Source organism: Eubalaena glacialis, chromosome 5 (genome assembly GCF_028564815.1).
Source record: "Eubalaena glacialis isolate mEubGla1 chromosome 5, mEubGla1.1.hap2.+ XY, whole genome shotgun sequence".
NCBI lineage: Eukaryota > Metazoa > Chordata > Mammalia > Artiodactyla > Balaenidae > Eubalaena > Eubalaena glacialis.
Window position 1 is genome coordinate 26122682 of NC_083720.1, and position 13418 is coordinate 26136099.

The 13418-nt window shown below is 38.2% G+C and overlaps 1 protein-coding gene across 2 annotated transcripts in view; it reads left to right on the forward strand.

Annotated features, from left to right (window-relative positions):
- The window catches only part of LOC133091951 (bifunctional heparan sulfate N-deacetylase/N-sulfotransferase 4), a 241907-nt gene that overhangs the window by 203247 nt on the left and 25242 nt on the right, over positions 1–13418 (forward strand). For both annotated transcript variants that reach the window (XM_061191132.1, XM_061191133.1), the window contains exons 7-8: positions 5338–5434; positions 9660–9783. In XM_061191132.1, the coding sequence (XP_061047115.1) occupies positions 5338–5434; positions 9660–9783 (221 nt within the window). The remainder of the gene's footprint in view (positions 1–5337; positions 5435–9659; positions 9784–13418) is intronic.

Sequence of the window (13418 nt, forward strand, 5' to 3'; positions counted from 1 at the left end):
AAGACACAGACAATCTCCCTCCTGAGCTCACTCTCTTAACAACTGGGCTATGCTGCCCCTCCAAAATAAATAGGAAAGGTTTATGGTGGATATTAGCTTCAGCAAGAAGAACTGGCAAGATTTTGACTCTGTATTGTGGGGGAAAAAAATAAGAGCATTGCACAGAAAGATAAATAATTGAAAGATTCAGGTGCAGGTATATCTATAGTAGTGAATACAGTAGAACTGAAGCTTTAGGTTGGTGTTGGCAGTTGTTAATTCAGAGCAGTGCTACTCAAAGTGTGGTCCACGAACAGGCTTGAATTATTTGTTGCTGATTCGCCATGAGACAAGAAGTTTGTGCCAACATATAAACAATCTATACCACTAAGCAGCTGGTTGCATCATCCGGAATCTTCTTTTTTTCCTGTAGCAGGATGTTCTTGTTTAAGCATGCAGTTCAGTAATTCACATTCTGACACAAGTTTTCTTTTACCTTCTCGCAAAGTGCTTTGAAACACATTGAGTGAGAGTATAGGCAATGTTGCTATAATGATGACATTCCAAAACTACACTGGCTAAATAAAGTAGAAATGTATTTCTCCCTCATACAACTGTCTAAAAATGGGCAAGCAGTCTACGAGAGTTAGATAGCTCTGTTCCACATGATTATCCAGGGCCCCAGGTTGGCAGGTGTTCGACATATGTATGGCTTCCACCTCTGAGTCCAAGGCACATGCTGCAATTGTAGCCATTTTACAGCTGGCAGTAAGTAGGAAAGGAAAAATCTAGGGAGAGCGACTTTATCCTTAAGAAGATACTTTACGTCCTTTTGGCTCACTTTCCTTAAACTGAAATGATTCATAGGAAGAAAGCTAAATTCAAGAGACACTGTGAAATATAGTCTGTAGCTGAGAACCCAGAGACTGAACAAGAGGATGCTCTGTTACTGAAGGAAGAAAAGGAGACAAGATAGTTTAGCCTTCCGTGCTCTAGTGAAAATTATGTTTAGAGAGTTAAGCTGAAGCTAGACCACAGAGGATTGGCGATTGAACACCGAATAAAAGATTGCGGAAAACAGAGACACCAGTAAAAATAAAATAAAATTTCATTTTTGTGTAAAATAAGAAATGTTGAGTTTATTGGCTTGTAATTAACTCCTTTTATCACAGTTTCTATAGATGAATTCATCAAGAAATCCAAGATGTATAGCCTAACCTTTTGCAAGGCGAATTCTCACACAATGCATACATAACTGGTCTCTTTATATTGCACCCTGTTCTTTCCTCCAATGGAAGATGGTAATGGAAAATGCACTGGGATCAATTCTGAGGTAGGGCTCTGGTTCAATGATTTATTGAGGAAGCGCTTTCAGGAAAAGCTTATAAGGGAAAATGTAGAACAGGAAAAAGCAGAGCATGGATGTGGTCTTAGGAAAAGTCTGGATCCTTGACTGGATCTGCAGGGAGAGAGCTAATTACACAAATTGTCTCACCTTGAAGCAAGCTGGTCAGGCTTTTACACCCCTGTATCAGTCAGTCACTGGACACGGGCCACCTCTGGAGTGTCGGGAGGGGATGCACGACTTCCTGTCAGGTAGCTCCTATTGGCCAAGGGCAATACTCAATCTCCCCAGCTGGGGGCGGAAGTGGGGTGGGAATGGGGATAAGGTGTTGCATTGGCCAGAGATAGGGTTTTTCCTTCAGTGGAGGAAAGAGCACTCAGTCCGCCACACACCCCTGTCCATACCTTGTACCATATAGCTATACTTGCTTCTCATATTGCACTGATTCACCCAGGAACAATTTTTCCACAACTGTGAGCATTATTCCTGGGGAAACCTATAAGAGGAAGGTCATTAGGAGAAACTGCAACCTTGTTGCTGCAGTTGGCTCCAAAGCTGAAACCAGTGCACAGTTTCTCCCACCTCTATCCCCTATTCTGGATTTCCCCCACCCGTGGTTAGCACTTCTGCTGGTCTAGATGGCTGGCCTTGTGGGTCAGGTACAGTCTCAGGACCAACTGCAGTAGCAACAGTTCTAGTTTGTCTCACTAATTCTTTTCTTGTAAATTTCCCTAGGAATTATGTCAGAGGAAGGCTGTGCCTGGATAAAGATAACTTAATTTGTGAAGCAAGGGGTGTACTGTGGTAGACTCTGATCTGATGCCCAGCCCAACCCTAATCAGGCTGTGTTGGCTCTGCTTTCTCAATTATTAAAATTGGGCGCGGAAGTATCAACAAGTAACCTAGTGAATTATTTGAGTGCCAAAGATATTTCTCCCTGTATAATAGCTGTTCTACATCTCATGATGATCAGAGTCAATTGTCCCTATCAGGATGGTAACTCATTTCCATGCCTGATGGTCTACTGGCACAAGAAATCCAAAGTGAATGGATACAAGCTGCAACTTTTAGTGTGGTGATCCTCCTCCTGGGCCTCCTGGTGGAAGCATCTCTCCTCTGGGAACCAGAACTCCTAGACCAATAGACCTTAAAGTTGTGGAGATGGAAAGCACAAATTCTCTATTTAAGCCATTAGAAATGATGGTGAATGGGTCCACTCCTACATCTACTCCTTAATTCCTAGACACAGCTACACTACCTTTTGGAGACACAGCACCAACCAATAGCTTTTGATTTAAGAAGTACAGTGTATCTCCAAGCTGGTACTTCAACTGTATCTTTCATGCAGTCTTTCACCACTCTATCAGGCCAGCAGCTCTGGATAGTGAGACGTGATAGGACCAGTGACTCCCAAGGGCATAAGCCTACTATCACACTTCCTTTGTCAAGAGTGGTCCCTTTACCTGAAGCAATATTATGTGAGATACCATGTCAATGAGTCAGACACTCCATGAGGCCTTGCATAGTGATGATGGCTAAGGCTATGTAAGCAGAGAAGGTAAATTCATACTCTGAATATGTGTCAGATGGGATCAGGATGAGTCACTGCCCTTTTAAGGATGGAAGTGTCCAACATAATCAATTTTCTACTAAGTGGTAGGAGAGTGCTATTTCTGGGACTTAGAACTGGCCTCTGTTACTGACAGGTCAGGTATTCAGCAGCAGCTGTAACTAAAGCAGACTTGGGGGAAGGAAGCCCAGGAATGGCTTCCATCTTGCTACCACAGCTTCTCCATTCATAAGCCCATTGCTTCAGCACTGGGTTGGCTGAGAACAGAGGTTACATGACATGTGGGAATGCTGGGAACTGGCTAAATCATCTGACCGCTTGGTTGTTCAGCAGTTCTACATTGGATACTCTCTGGTGTACATCAATGAGCAATACAAAGATTATCACACGTTTTGGTCACTATCACAGGTCCATCTACCTGCCTCTTCCCTAGAAATTAGTAGCCCTAATATTCCTGTCTTGCTCCTTTAAGTTCCTTGGCTAACCCATTCATCACTGCTTATTAGTCCGCTATACCCTTACCTTGGGCTACTAGTCTATTTGCAAAAATGTGGATGGCCAAAGACACTGTCCAAAACTCTGCCAATTGGACACTTTCCCTTAACGACTTGTTTTTAGGAACCTCCCTGAATGGGCCTGTTGGGCAGCTGCAGTCCAGTTTAGGCTTCTACCAACATATGGGTCAACCTATCTGCAAACCAAGCTAGAGTTTCCCCCTCTTCATCAGCAGGTTATAGAGGACCTTCCATGAAACTATAAGAATGAGCTGATATAGAGGCATGAGTGGAACAGTGATAGGTGACATGGGGTCTGGGCACTTGTTTATAAAGTTAACTTATAGCCTTTGTATCTTCTTGAAATCAGTTCTGGTTGTACTACCCCATCTTACAATGAATTGCTACTGGGTACACTTGAACTTATGACTTGGTTGGTCTGTCAATACTCAGCTTATGATGGCCAATTAATGGCCACATGATCACTTTGAAAATCCATGACAAGCATTATCTCTCCCAGGGCCCAGAAACACCTTGCTGCAGAACCTTAGGGGAGTACGCTGTGATTCTCCTCTGGGATTTGACCAAAACTCTCTCTTGTGTCATTTTATACCATAGATGCCATGGTACCATGGGTCTGGCAGGATGTATGGCCCAAGTGGGAGGGCTGCTTGGACCTCAGTCTTACCTCTTATAGGGCTCTTTCTTCTTCTGGGTTCCACTCAAAACTAGCAGGTTTCTGCATCATCCGGTCAGTGACTCAGAGCAATATTTCCTAGGGCAAAAAAAAAAAATGCTGCATCCAAAACCCAAAGAAGCCCATCCAGCACTGTGCTTCTATCTTAGTAGTAGGAGTTGCAAAGTACGGTAACACAGCCTGTACCTTGGAGGGCATGTCCCAGCATGCTCCAGACCACTGGGCTTTGAAAAACCAGCAATGGTAATAGGCCCCTGACATGATATTAGAGAAGATATGGCTAAAAAACTGATTAAAGTACATAAATGTGAACCATAAATGATTATTCATCTTATGCTATTTTTAATATTTGAATAATAAATGTAAAATTATAATTGTTTTAATGGTCAACATATTTTTAGAAAGAATTTTATTTGTGAAAATGATTTTTGAATATAATTATTAATTTGATTACCAATATAATAAAACCAATTTGTCAGTCAATATATATTTCAAAAATTGTATCACTTTCATTTAAGGGCTCTTTTAATTCTCAGAAGTGTCATGAATTGGATGATGAATCTGGTCACTTGAATGGAATGGAATGGAGACCAGCACAGGAGAACATTGAAATGGGGATAAAATTGGACAGATGGCTATGTTAGGTCTGGCATTTCCTCACCATATCTGTACAACAGTGACACATATACAATTTAAAATATTGGTCTAGAGTTCAGGAGGGAAGTAGGGGCTAGAAATAATGATCTGCATGGTATCTGCTTGTGGGGTAGGGCCAAACTATGAGATTATCTGGATCAGCAGAGAATAGCACATAGTGTGAAAAGTAAAGGAAAAGTCTGGAGTTGAAGGATGGCTTTCAAGCCACTCGGGAAAAAAAAATAAGAATGATTAGGGCAGAGCACAGAAAACTGAGAAACTATGTTCAAACCAGGTAGAGACAAGTTAAGGCTCAGGTATACAGAAGTAAAACATGAATTCAGAGACAGAGTGGAATCTCAGCAGTTAGAACCTAGCCAAGCCTCAGAAGGATGACGGCAGGAGCGACTTGATGCTGAGTTCTAACCTTGAAGGAAAGGAAGGTGCCAGTTTAGAAGGAAACAATTTGGAAACCAAAGAACCAGAACCAGAACAAGGTCTAACTCCTAGTTCTAGGGTATCAGGCAAGAAGTTGATCCTGTCTTTTGAACAATTTTTATGGAACAGAGCTAGGCATTCATTACACAGTAAGATTCATTACTCTTCCTTCTTGCAGAATCCATGTGATGATAAAAGACACAAAGACATCTGGTCCAGAGAGAAAACTTGTGACCACTTACCAAAATTCCTTGTAATTGGGCCACAAAAAACAGGTAAGAACAGCCAACTGTGCTGTTTGCCTTCTTTTTTTTTTTTGTCCTGAAACACACGGTCATATGGTATTTGATTGTTTGGCTTTGTGAAATAGTTAGACACCCGTGCAAGTTCATTATTTGAATTGTTCTTCATCCCTGTGGATCATCTTTATGCCATGATCCTCAAAGAGACCCTAAAGTTGCTCATTTAATTAGACTTATGGGCTAAATTTTTATCTATCAATTTTAAAACTGTTCAACAGACATCACATTTTTGACAACTTGGAGCTTGTATGTCACAGTTGTGATATCTGATTTTTAATTTCTACTTTTTGTGGCTTTGCCTAATTAACTCCTGAATTAAGTTATAAAAAAGGGCTTTGGCTTGATTCAAATTATTTTACACTGCATATCAACCTTGAATTGATTTTTTTTTCAGAACCACTGTCATTATTACCTTCAAATATTCTACCTGTGTGGTTTGTTTTCCAAATAATCATTATGTATGAATATGGTTTGGACTTATTTTATGATACACCTATGGCTCATCAGGCATTTTTTTTCCCTTGATATTTTCTCATGTGCTGAAGGACAAGTGTATAAGAATGTAATAAAAGAGAGTGAAAGTATTTCACCAATGAGATGATACTTTCTGTTAGAATATTTTATACTTTCTTCAGCATGCGACAGCTTTATATACTTTGCTCATGTCCTGATTAATTAAACTTTTTACTGAGTTGCTGTATTTTGAATTCACAACTTTGACTAGAAGCACTTTTTCATCAGTGAGTGCACAAACCATAACACAAGACAAACAGTCACAATAAATAAGACTGGCCTAGATGAAGATATTTATAATTCAAGCATGTAGACCATTTTAAAGGTTGTGGGCAAAATTTCCAGACTATTAGATATTGGTTGTTGAAATCTTTTCTTCCTCCATGAATATAAATTGTATTACAATAGTAAGTTACATGTGCAGGGAGGGAAAAAAAGCAGCACATATTTTCAGATATACCACTTTTGTTGTTGTTATTGTTTAAAATGTGCATTAATTTTCTACCAACTCCCTCACAGCAGTTCTAACACTGGAATGACTACTAAAGAAACAAAACATTCCTATGTTGTAAAATCATGCTAAAAATTTTAAGTCATATCTTCTATCATTTGTCATTGAATATTACTACTTCTTAGATCTGCTAGAACACTACAGGTTAGTAAGAAAAAATCTAGTTTTCTTCTTTGCTGTTTGTATTTACAGACAATAACTTATACCTTTAGATTTTAATATTTGACCTACCAGTGTGGAAATGATAAAGCTTTTAGCTGGTTTTGGCCTTCCCAAGACAAACAAACAAGTTAAAGAAATTGGATGATAATATTTTATATGCTATGAAAATGCTATCTTAGTGTGAAAATGTTTGTGATAATTCTTAAAATCCATTCAATCATAGAAGTCTGAAGTCTTCATTTGTTCTCCTATTGCTTCAGTTGGCAAAACTCCCACTGCTGTCAGAGGCTGTAAATTCCCTGGAGGATAGGCACAGATAAATGCTAAGAACCTGGTCTTTAATGCAAAGTTGTCTTTAAATAACTTAAACCTGACCCATGCATCCCTTGCAATAAACATGAGATATAAAAGTGGTCCTCAAACCCCTATTTGCTCAGTTGTTCTGAGGTGAGAATGGAAAGATGAAATATCTCACCTCATTGCTGAATCCTGGAAAAAATTTCCATCAGCTAAAAGTGGGACAGTGAATGGGGATAGACAGGGAGCGGGGTAGGCCTGGGCTTAAGGCACTCAAAGTTGACACCGTAGTCCTACTAGAATCCTGTGGACACATGGGCATTCTTCATGATTCTGGGTCAAATTTTGATATTACTAGGGTAGGAGATGATTTCCAAAAGGGTTAAATTTAGCACAATAATTCTGAAAGCATAATTCATTGGCCTTAAATCTTCTAGAAGACCAGATTTCCCATTGTCAATATTGATTTCTCACAATTTGACTGACTTACCCTGGTACATTTACTCTGGTAAAACTAAAAAGAAGTTGATTATATAGAAAATAGAACAAAGTTTCTCTTAGAGCATTACAACGTGTGAGAAACTTCCTCTACAAAATATTTATATCAAAGACAGTGGATAAAAATGCATGTCAAGGATAGATGAAAGCACAGGCAATAATAAAGTAAATATACATTTTGAGGCCATGGACCCAGATTTTATGGCTGATCATATGAACATCAAGCCATGTGCCTACTGTCCCTGGTTGAAATTGCTTTCTCCTTCCTTCCTCTCAGAGGCCTCCCGACATCCCTCCTGCTCCTGGCAGCGTGAAGGTGTATGGCTCAGAGCATAAAGGCTTTGACTTTCTGTAGCCCAGGGGAGCTCTGGGTACAATTCTGTGACCATCAGGGTGGCTAAACATTTGTACATGCTACCAAATGAGGTTATAGAGTATTCATTTTAAAATATTCAGCAATAATTCAAAAATGTCCCTGTATCTTTACCCTGGATCCATCCAATCTCAACATCTCAGGGATGTTAACCTATTAATATTTCAGCTCTTGTGTGTCTCAAAAATCTCCCTCTCTGTCTCTCTCTGTCTCTGTCTTTCTCTCCCTCTCTCTCACAAACACAAGCTTCTTTCTCATCATCAATTAAATATTTTTATGTAGGCCCCATTCTAAAAAGTATTTAGAAAGAAACCTTCTGGATTCCCTGTTCCCTTCCAGCTGCTATTCTATACTACTCCATCTCTAATTGATTTCCTCTCCCTGGAAGATTTTTGTTCCTCCTCTCACATTTTCTCCTTTTTGAACTCCTTTTATTTTCAGGAGAAAATCAGATCAGTTCTTCAAGACTGCTATTGCCCCCCAGAACTTTCATGTCTTAATTTTTCAGTGTGTTTGAGATAGTTCTTCTGTACTTTGGGCCTGTAATTCAGTTCTTAACCAGTTCTGACTCCTTTAATATTTTTTGTTACTTTTATATAATTTGATTCCTTATTTGTTCATTTTAAACATGTTTTTCAATTAGTAATTAAATCTCCTTAAGGACATTTATTAATTTTTGTCTTCACATTTCACTAGGAGCCACCCATTCTGGATTTCTTAGGTCCCCCGAGATCTGTTGTTACTTTCCTTTATATACACAATTCCCTGATGATCTTCTCTGCTTCCAGATCCCCAGCTACTATCATTTTTGTTGTGCCAGCCCTCTTGCGTAGTTCATTCTAAGCTCTCCTAGGGCTGGGAAATCCAACAAAATCTCCTGGGTGTAACACGTTACAAAAGAAATAACCTTTTCCATAAGGGAAGTTTTGATTTATGAGAGCCAGTCCCTTCATGATCCTTCCTGCTGTGGTCCTCAGTTTCTGGCCTGACTCAGGTTTAGAGGTGACATTTGTGCCTTCTGTGATACGTACACTCAGTGGGTTCTATCAGCCAGTCTGTTTAGCCTAGTGTCTCAGCTATCAGACTTGATTGTCCCATCTTGTCAGGGTAGAACATTCAACAGGCCGTCTTCCAGAATCCTGCACTCCTCTTTCAGCCTTACTGGAAACACGTTTTTAAGGTACAACCTTAAAAAATGCTTCCTCCTGGAAGTCTTCACTGACTTCCCAAGTATAAATCACCCATTTTCTCAGGTATTAGAAAAACACTCTGCTCTTATCATGGGACCTCCCTCACTATGCTGCAATTCCCTGTTTACTTGACTCAAGTCCACAGATACACTTTAAGTGTATCTATCGAGGCCAGCAAATGTATTTTTCTTATCAAGATTTATCGTCAATCATTACTACAGCAACTTGTACAGAGTTGCACAGGTCACCATCTGTTGAATAGTTTGATTTAATTTAATTGATCTGAATATAATATTAATTAAGGTTCAGGTATTGTGCTCGATGTCTTTGATACTTTTGCCACTCATCCGACTCCAGGAGGGAAATTGAACCACCTGATTTCTGAAGTTCTCCCCTAGCTGTATCATCTACCAGTCTGCTTGACTTTGACTATATCCTCATATTAAATGAAGTGTTTAGGTCAATAGAATCATGAAGACTAATATAAGAACACAAATCATTGCCACATGAAATGCACTCAACTGATTTTTAGGAATCATTTTGATACTGGAATGATTTGGTCTTTTGCATATTACTTTCTGCGCAAAAATTTTGTTACAATATATGTCTCTTCTTTTATTGCTGTATAACCTGTTGCCTCCTGTTTTGTAATAGGAACAACAGCACTTTATTTATTTCTTCTTATGCACCCTTCCATCATCAGCAATCTCCCCAGCCCCAAAACATTTGAAGAAGTCCAATTCTTTAATGGCAACAACTACCACAAGGGAATTGACTGGTAAGAAAAATAACAAAAAGTAAAGTCCATTATTAACACATGCTCGTTCACAGCTGAGTAATTATAGATGTATGCATGGCATCCACATAATTACAGAATAAATGTACGGTCAATTCTACCGTAGTGAATTAGAAATTAATTTATAATGATATATTTAATCAGTGTTGCCTATAATTTGATTTGGACAGTGCAATAATGATAATATTTTTCTGGTAAATTAGTATGATTGAATAAAGAGGATTATGGAATATTTTTCATCAGCATTATTCATAAGGATATTTAAAATTCTCCGTAAGCATATTATTATTTTACTGTGCCTAGAAGTTTTTTTTAACTAAATACATAATTTGTCTTCACAATGACTCTTGAGAAAACGAATAAATCAGTAGGTTGTTTTATTTTATAGTCCGTGACATGTATCTTCATTAATCACATAGACTGTAAATGTTGTATTATAATATAAGCTGGTATTTGTCATGCCAATAACAAAGCATTTCCAAAATCATATTAATGCTAGTCACACATGTGCATAAGAGGAAAATTACTTTGTATTTGGTAAGTTATGAAAATGTCAAAATCACAATATTTTTCCTAAACTGAAATAGAATAAACCTGGTATTGTAACTGATGTTCACTCTGGGGATTTTTTCTAGCTCTATCCCAATTTTCTAAGGAAAATACGGCCCTGATTTCCAAATCCCCTCTGAGGAAATTTCCCCTCAGTGCATACCTCTGTAGCATGTAACCTTATGTCAACATTACACGTGAATATGTCCTCATGAAAGGCTCATTCTTTTAAGATGCAGCTAGGAGGAGAGTGGGGCAGGGGCGATGCCAGTGAGCAGATTTGACTTCCCATCGTGAGTAGAGCCGTGTCCTCTCTGCACCTAGGAGATCACTATTGTACCTTACTTTAAAAAGACTAAATGCATTTTGAAATTGCATGCAAGTTACTGAAAGCAGAGCAGCAATTTTATCTATGAGCTCAAATGGAACACAAATTGTTAAGCAGGAATATAGATGAGACTTTTCACCACTTCACATTTGGGAAATATAATAACAAATGTCAAAGATGAGAATAAGTGTCTTATGTGAATTCTTAATTGCTCTTATTATTTATTTCTAGAACATTTGAGGGTTAGAGAAGTGATGAGCTGTAAAGAGAGTTACACACATAATTAACGCCTTGCACTGAATTAACCTCTGAACATATTGATTCCATAATCTACACACAGAGGAATGTTTCCACAGCAGATGGAAGAGTGAACCTGCCGAGGCACCACAGGATCAACTGGCAGGAAATATCTCTTTAATTACTCTGGATAGACTATAATGTGTTCACATTGCTACACATACTACAAATCATGCAGAAGTTAAAAAGGAGGAAAGCAACTATGCCCTAATCTGTTTAGTATTTTATAGCTATTCTGACATTTTCCTCTTTTGTGCACTTTAATCTCAATTTAAGAATTTTGCATTCAAGTTTGCAAACATAAATTTGCTATTTTTTTTTTTGAGAGAACACATTTTATCCTCAGGAATTTTAAACATATCATAAAAGTTTAATATATACAAATCAAGATAAGAATAATTCCTTAATTACATCTAGTATGGATGACACAGGGAAGAATATATTTTGAGAGACCAACTGTGAAAGGAAAATGTTATATAAACTTTCCACAAAGGTGTAAATAGTTTAGCAGTCTATCCTGTGAGGTACTTGAAAAATTCTTTTTTTTTTTTCAAGTTAGAAATAATTTATTTTGTTTAGTTTCCCTATTTAAAAAAAAATTTTATACAATTTTTAAAGGTTACTTTCCTTTTATGGTTATTACAAAATATTGACTATATTCCCCGTGTTGTACAATACATCCCTGAGCCTATCTTACACACAATAGTTTGTACCTCCCACTTTCCCACCCCTATATTGCCCCTCTCCCCCCGCCACTAGTAACCACTAGTTTCTTCTCCATATCTGTAAGCCTGCTTCTTTTTTGTTATATTCATTAGTTTGTTGTATTTTTTAGATTCCACATGTAAGTGTATCATACAGTATTTGTCCTTTCCTGACTTATTTCACTTAGCATAATGCCCTCCAGGTCCATCTATGTTGCTGCAAATGGCAAACCTTTTTTCTTTTTTATGGCTGAATAGTATTACATTGCATATTCATACCACATCTTCTTTATCCATTCATCTGTTGATGGACATATAGGTTGCTTCCATATCTTGGCAATTGTAAATAATGTGCTATGGACATTGGGGTGCATGTAACTTTTTGAATTAGTGCTTTTGGTTATTTTCAATATATACCCTGGAGTTGAATTGCTGGGTCATATGGTAGTTTTGAGGAACTTCCATACTGTTTTCCACAGTGGCTGCACCAATTTAAATTCCCACCAACAGTGTACAGGGGTTCCCTTTTCTCTACATCCTCACGGACACTTGTTATTTGTGTTCTTTTTGATGATAGCCATTCTGACAGGTGTGAGGTGATATCTCATTGTGGTTTTGATATGCATTTCCCTGATGATAAGCAATGTTGAGCATCTTTTCATGTGACTGTTGGCCATCTGCATTTCCTCTTTGGAAAAATGTCTGTTCAGTTCTTCTGCCCATTTTAATGCTTATGTAATTGCTTAAAACATTGTCCTCAAATAAGAAGTTTTTTTTTTAACATCTTTATTGGAGTATAATTGTTTTACAATGTGGTGTTAGTTGCTGCTGTATAACATAGTGAATCAGCTATATGTATACATATATCCCAATATCCCCTCCCTATCCCACCCCTCTAGGTGGTCACAAAGCACCGAGCTGATCTCCCTGTCCTATGCAGCTGCTTCTCACTAGCTATTTTACCTTTGGTAGTGTATATATGTCCATGCCACTCTCTCATTTCATCCCAGCTTCCCCTTCCCCCTCCCCATGTCCTCAAGTCCATTCTCCACGTCTGCATCTTTATTCCTGTTCCGCCCCTAGGTTCTTCAGAACCATATTTTTTTTTTTTTTTTTTAGATTCCATATATATGTGTTAGCATACGGTATTTGTTTTTCTCTTTCTGACTTACTTCACTCTGTATGACACACTCTAGGTCCAACCAACTCACTACAAATAACTCAATTTCATTTCTTTTTATGGCTGAGTAATATTCCATTGCATATATATGCCACATCTTCTTTATCCTTTCATTTGTCAATGGACACTTAGGTTGCTTCCATGTCCTGGCTATTGAAAATAAAGCTACAATGAACATTGTGGTACATGATTCTTTTTGAATTATGGTTTTCTCAGGGTATATGCCCAGTAGTGGGATTGCTGGGTCGTATGGTAATTCTATTTTCCATTTTTTAAGGAACCTCCATACTGTTCTCCATAGTGGCTGTATCAATTTACATTCCCACCAACAGTGCAAGAGGGTTCCCTTTTCTCCACACCCTCTCCAGCATTTATTGTTTCTAGATTTTTTGATGATGGCCATTCTGACTGATGTGAGGTGATACCTCATTGTAGTTTTGATTTGCATTTCTCTAATGATTAGTGATGTTGAGCGTCCTTTCATGTGTTTGTTGGCAATATGTATATCTTCTTTGTAGAGATGTCTATTTAGATCTTCTGCCCATTTATGGATTGGGTT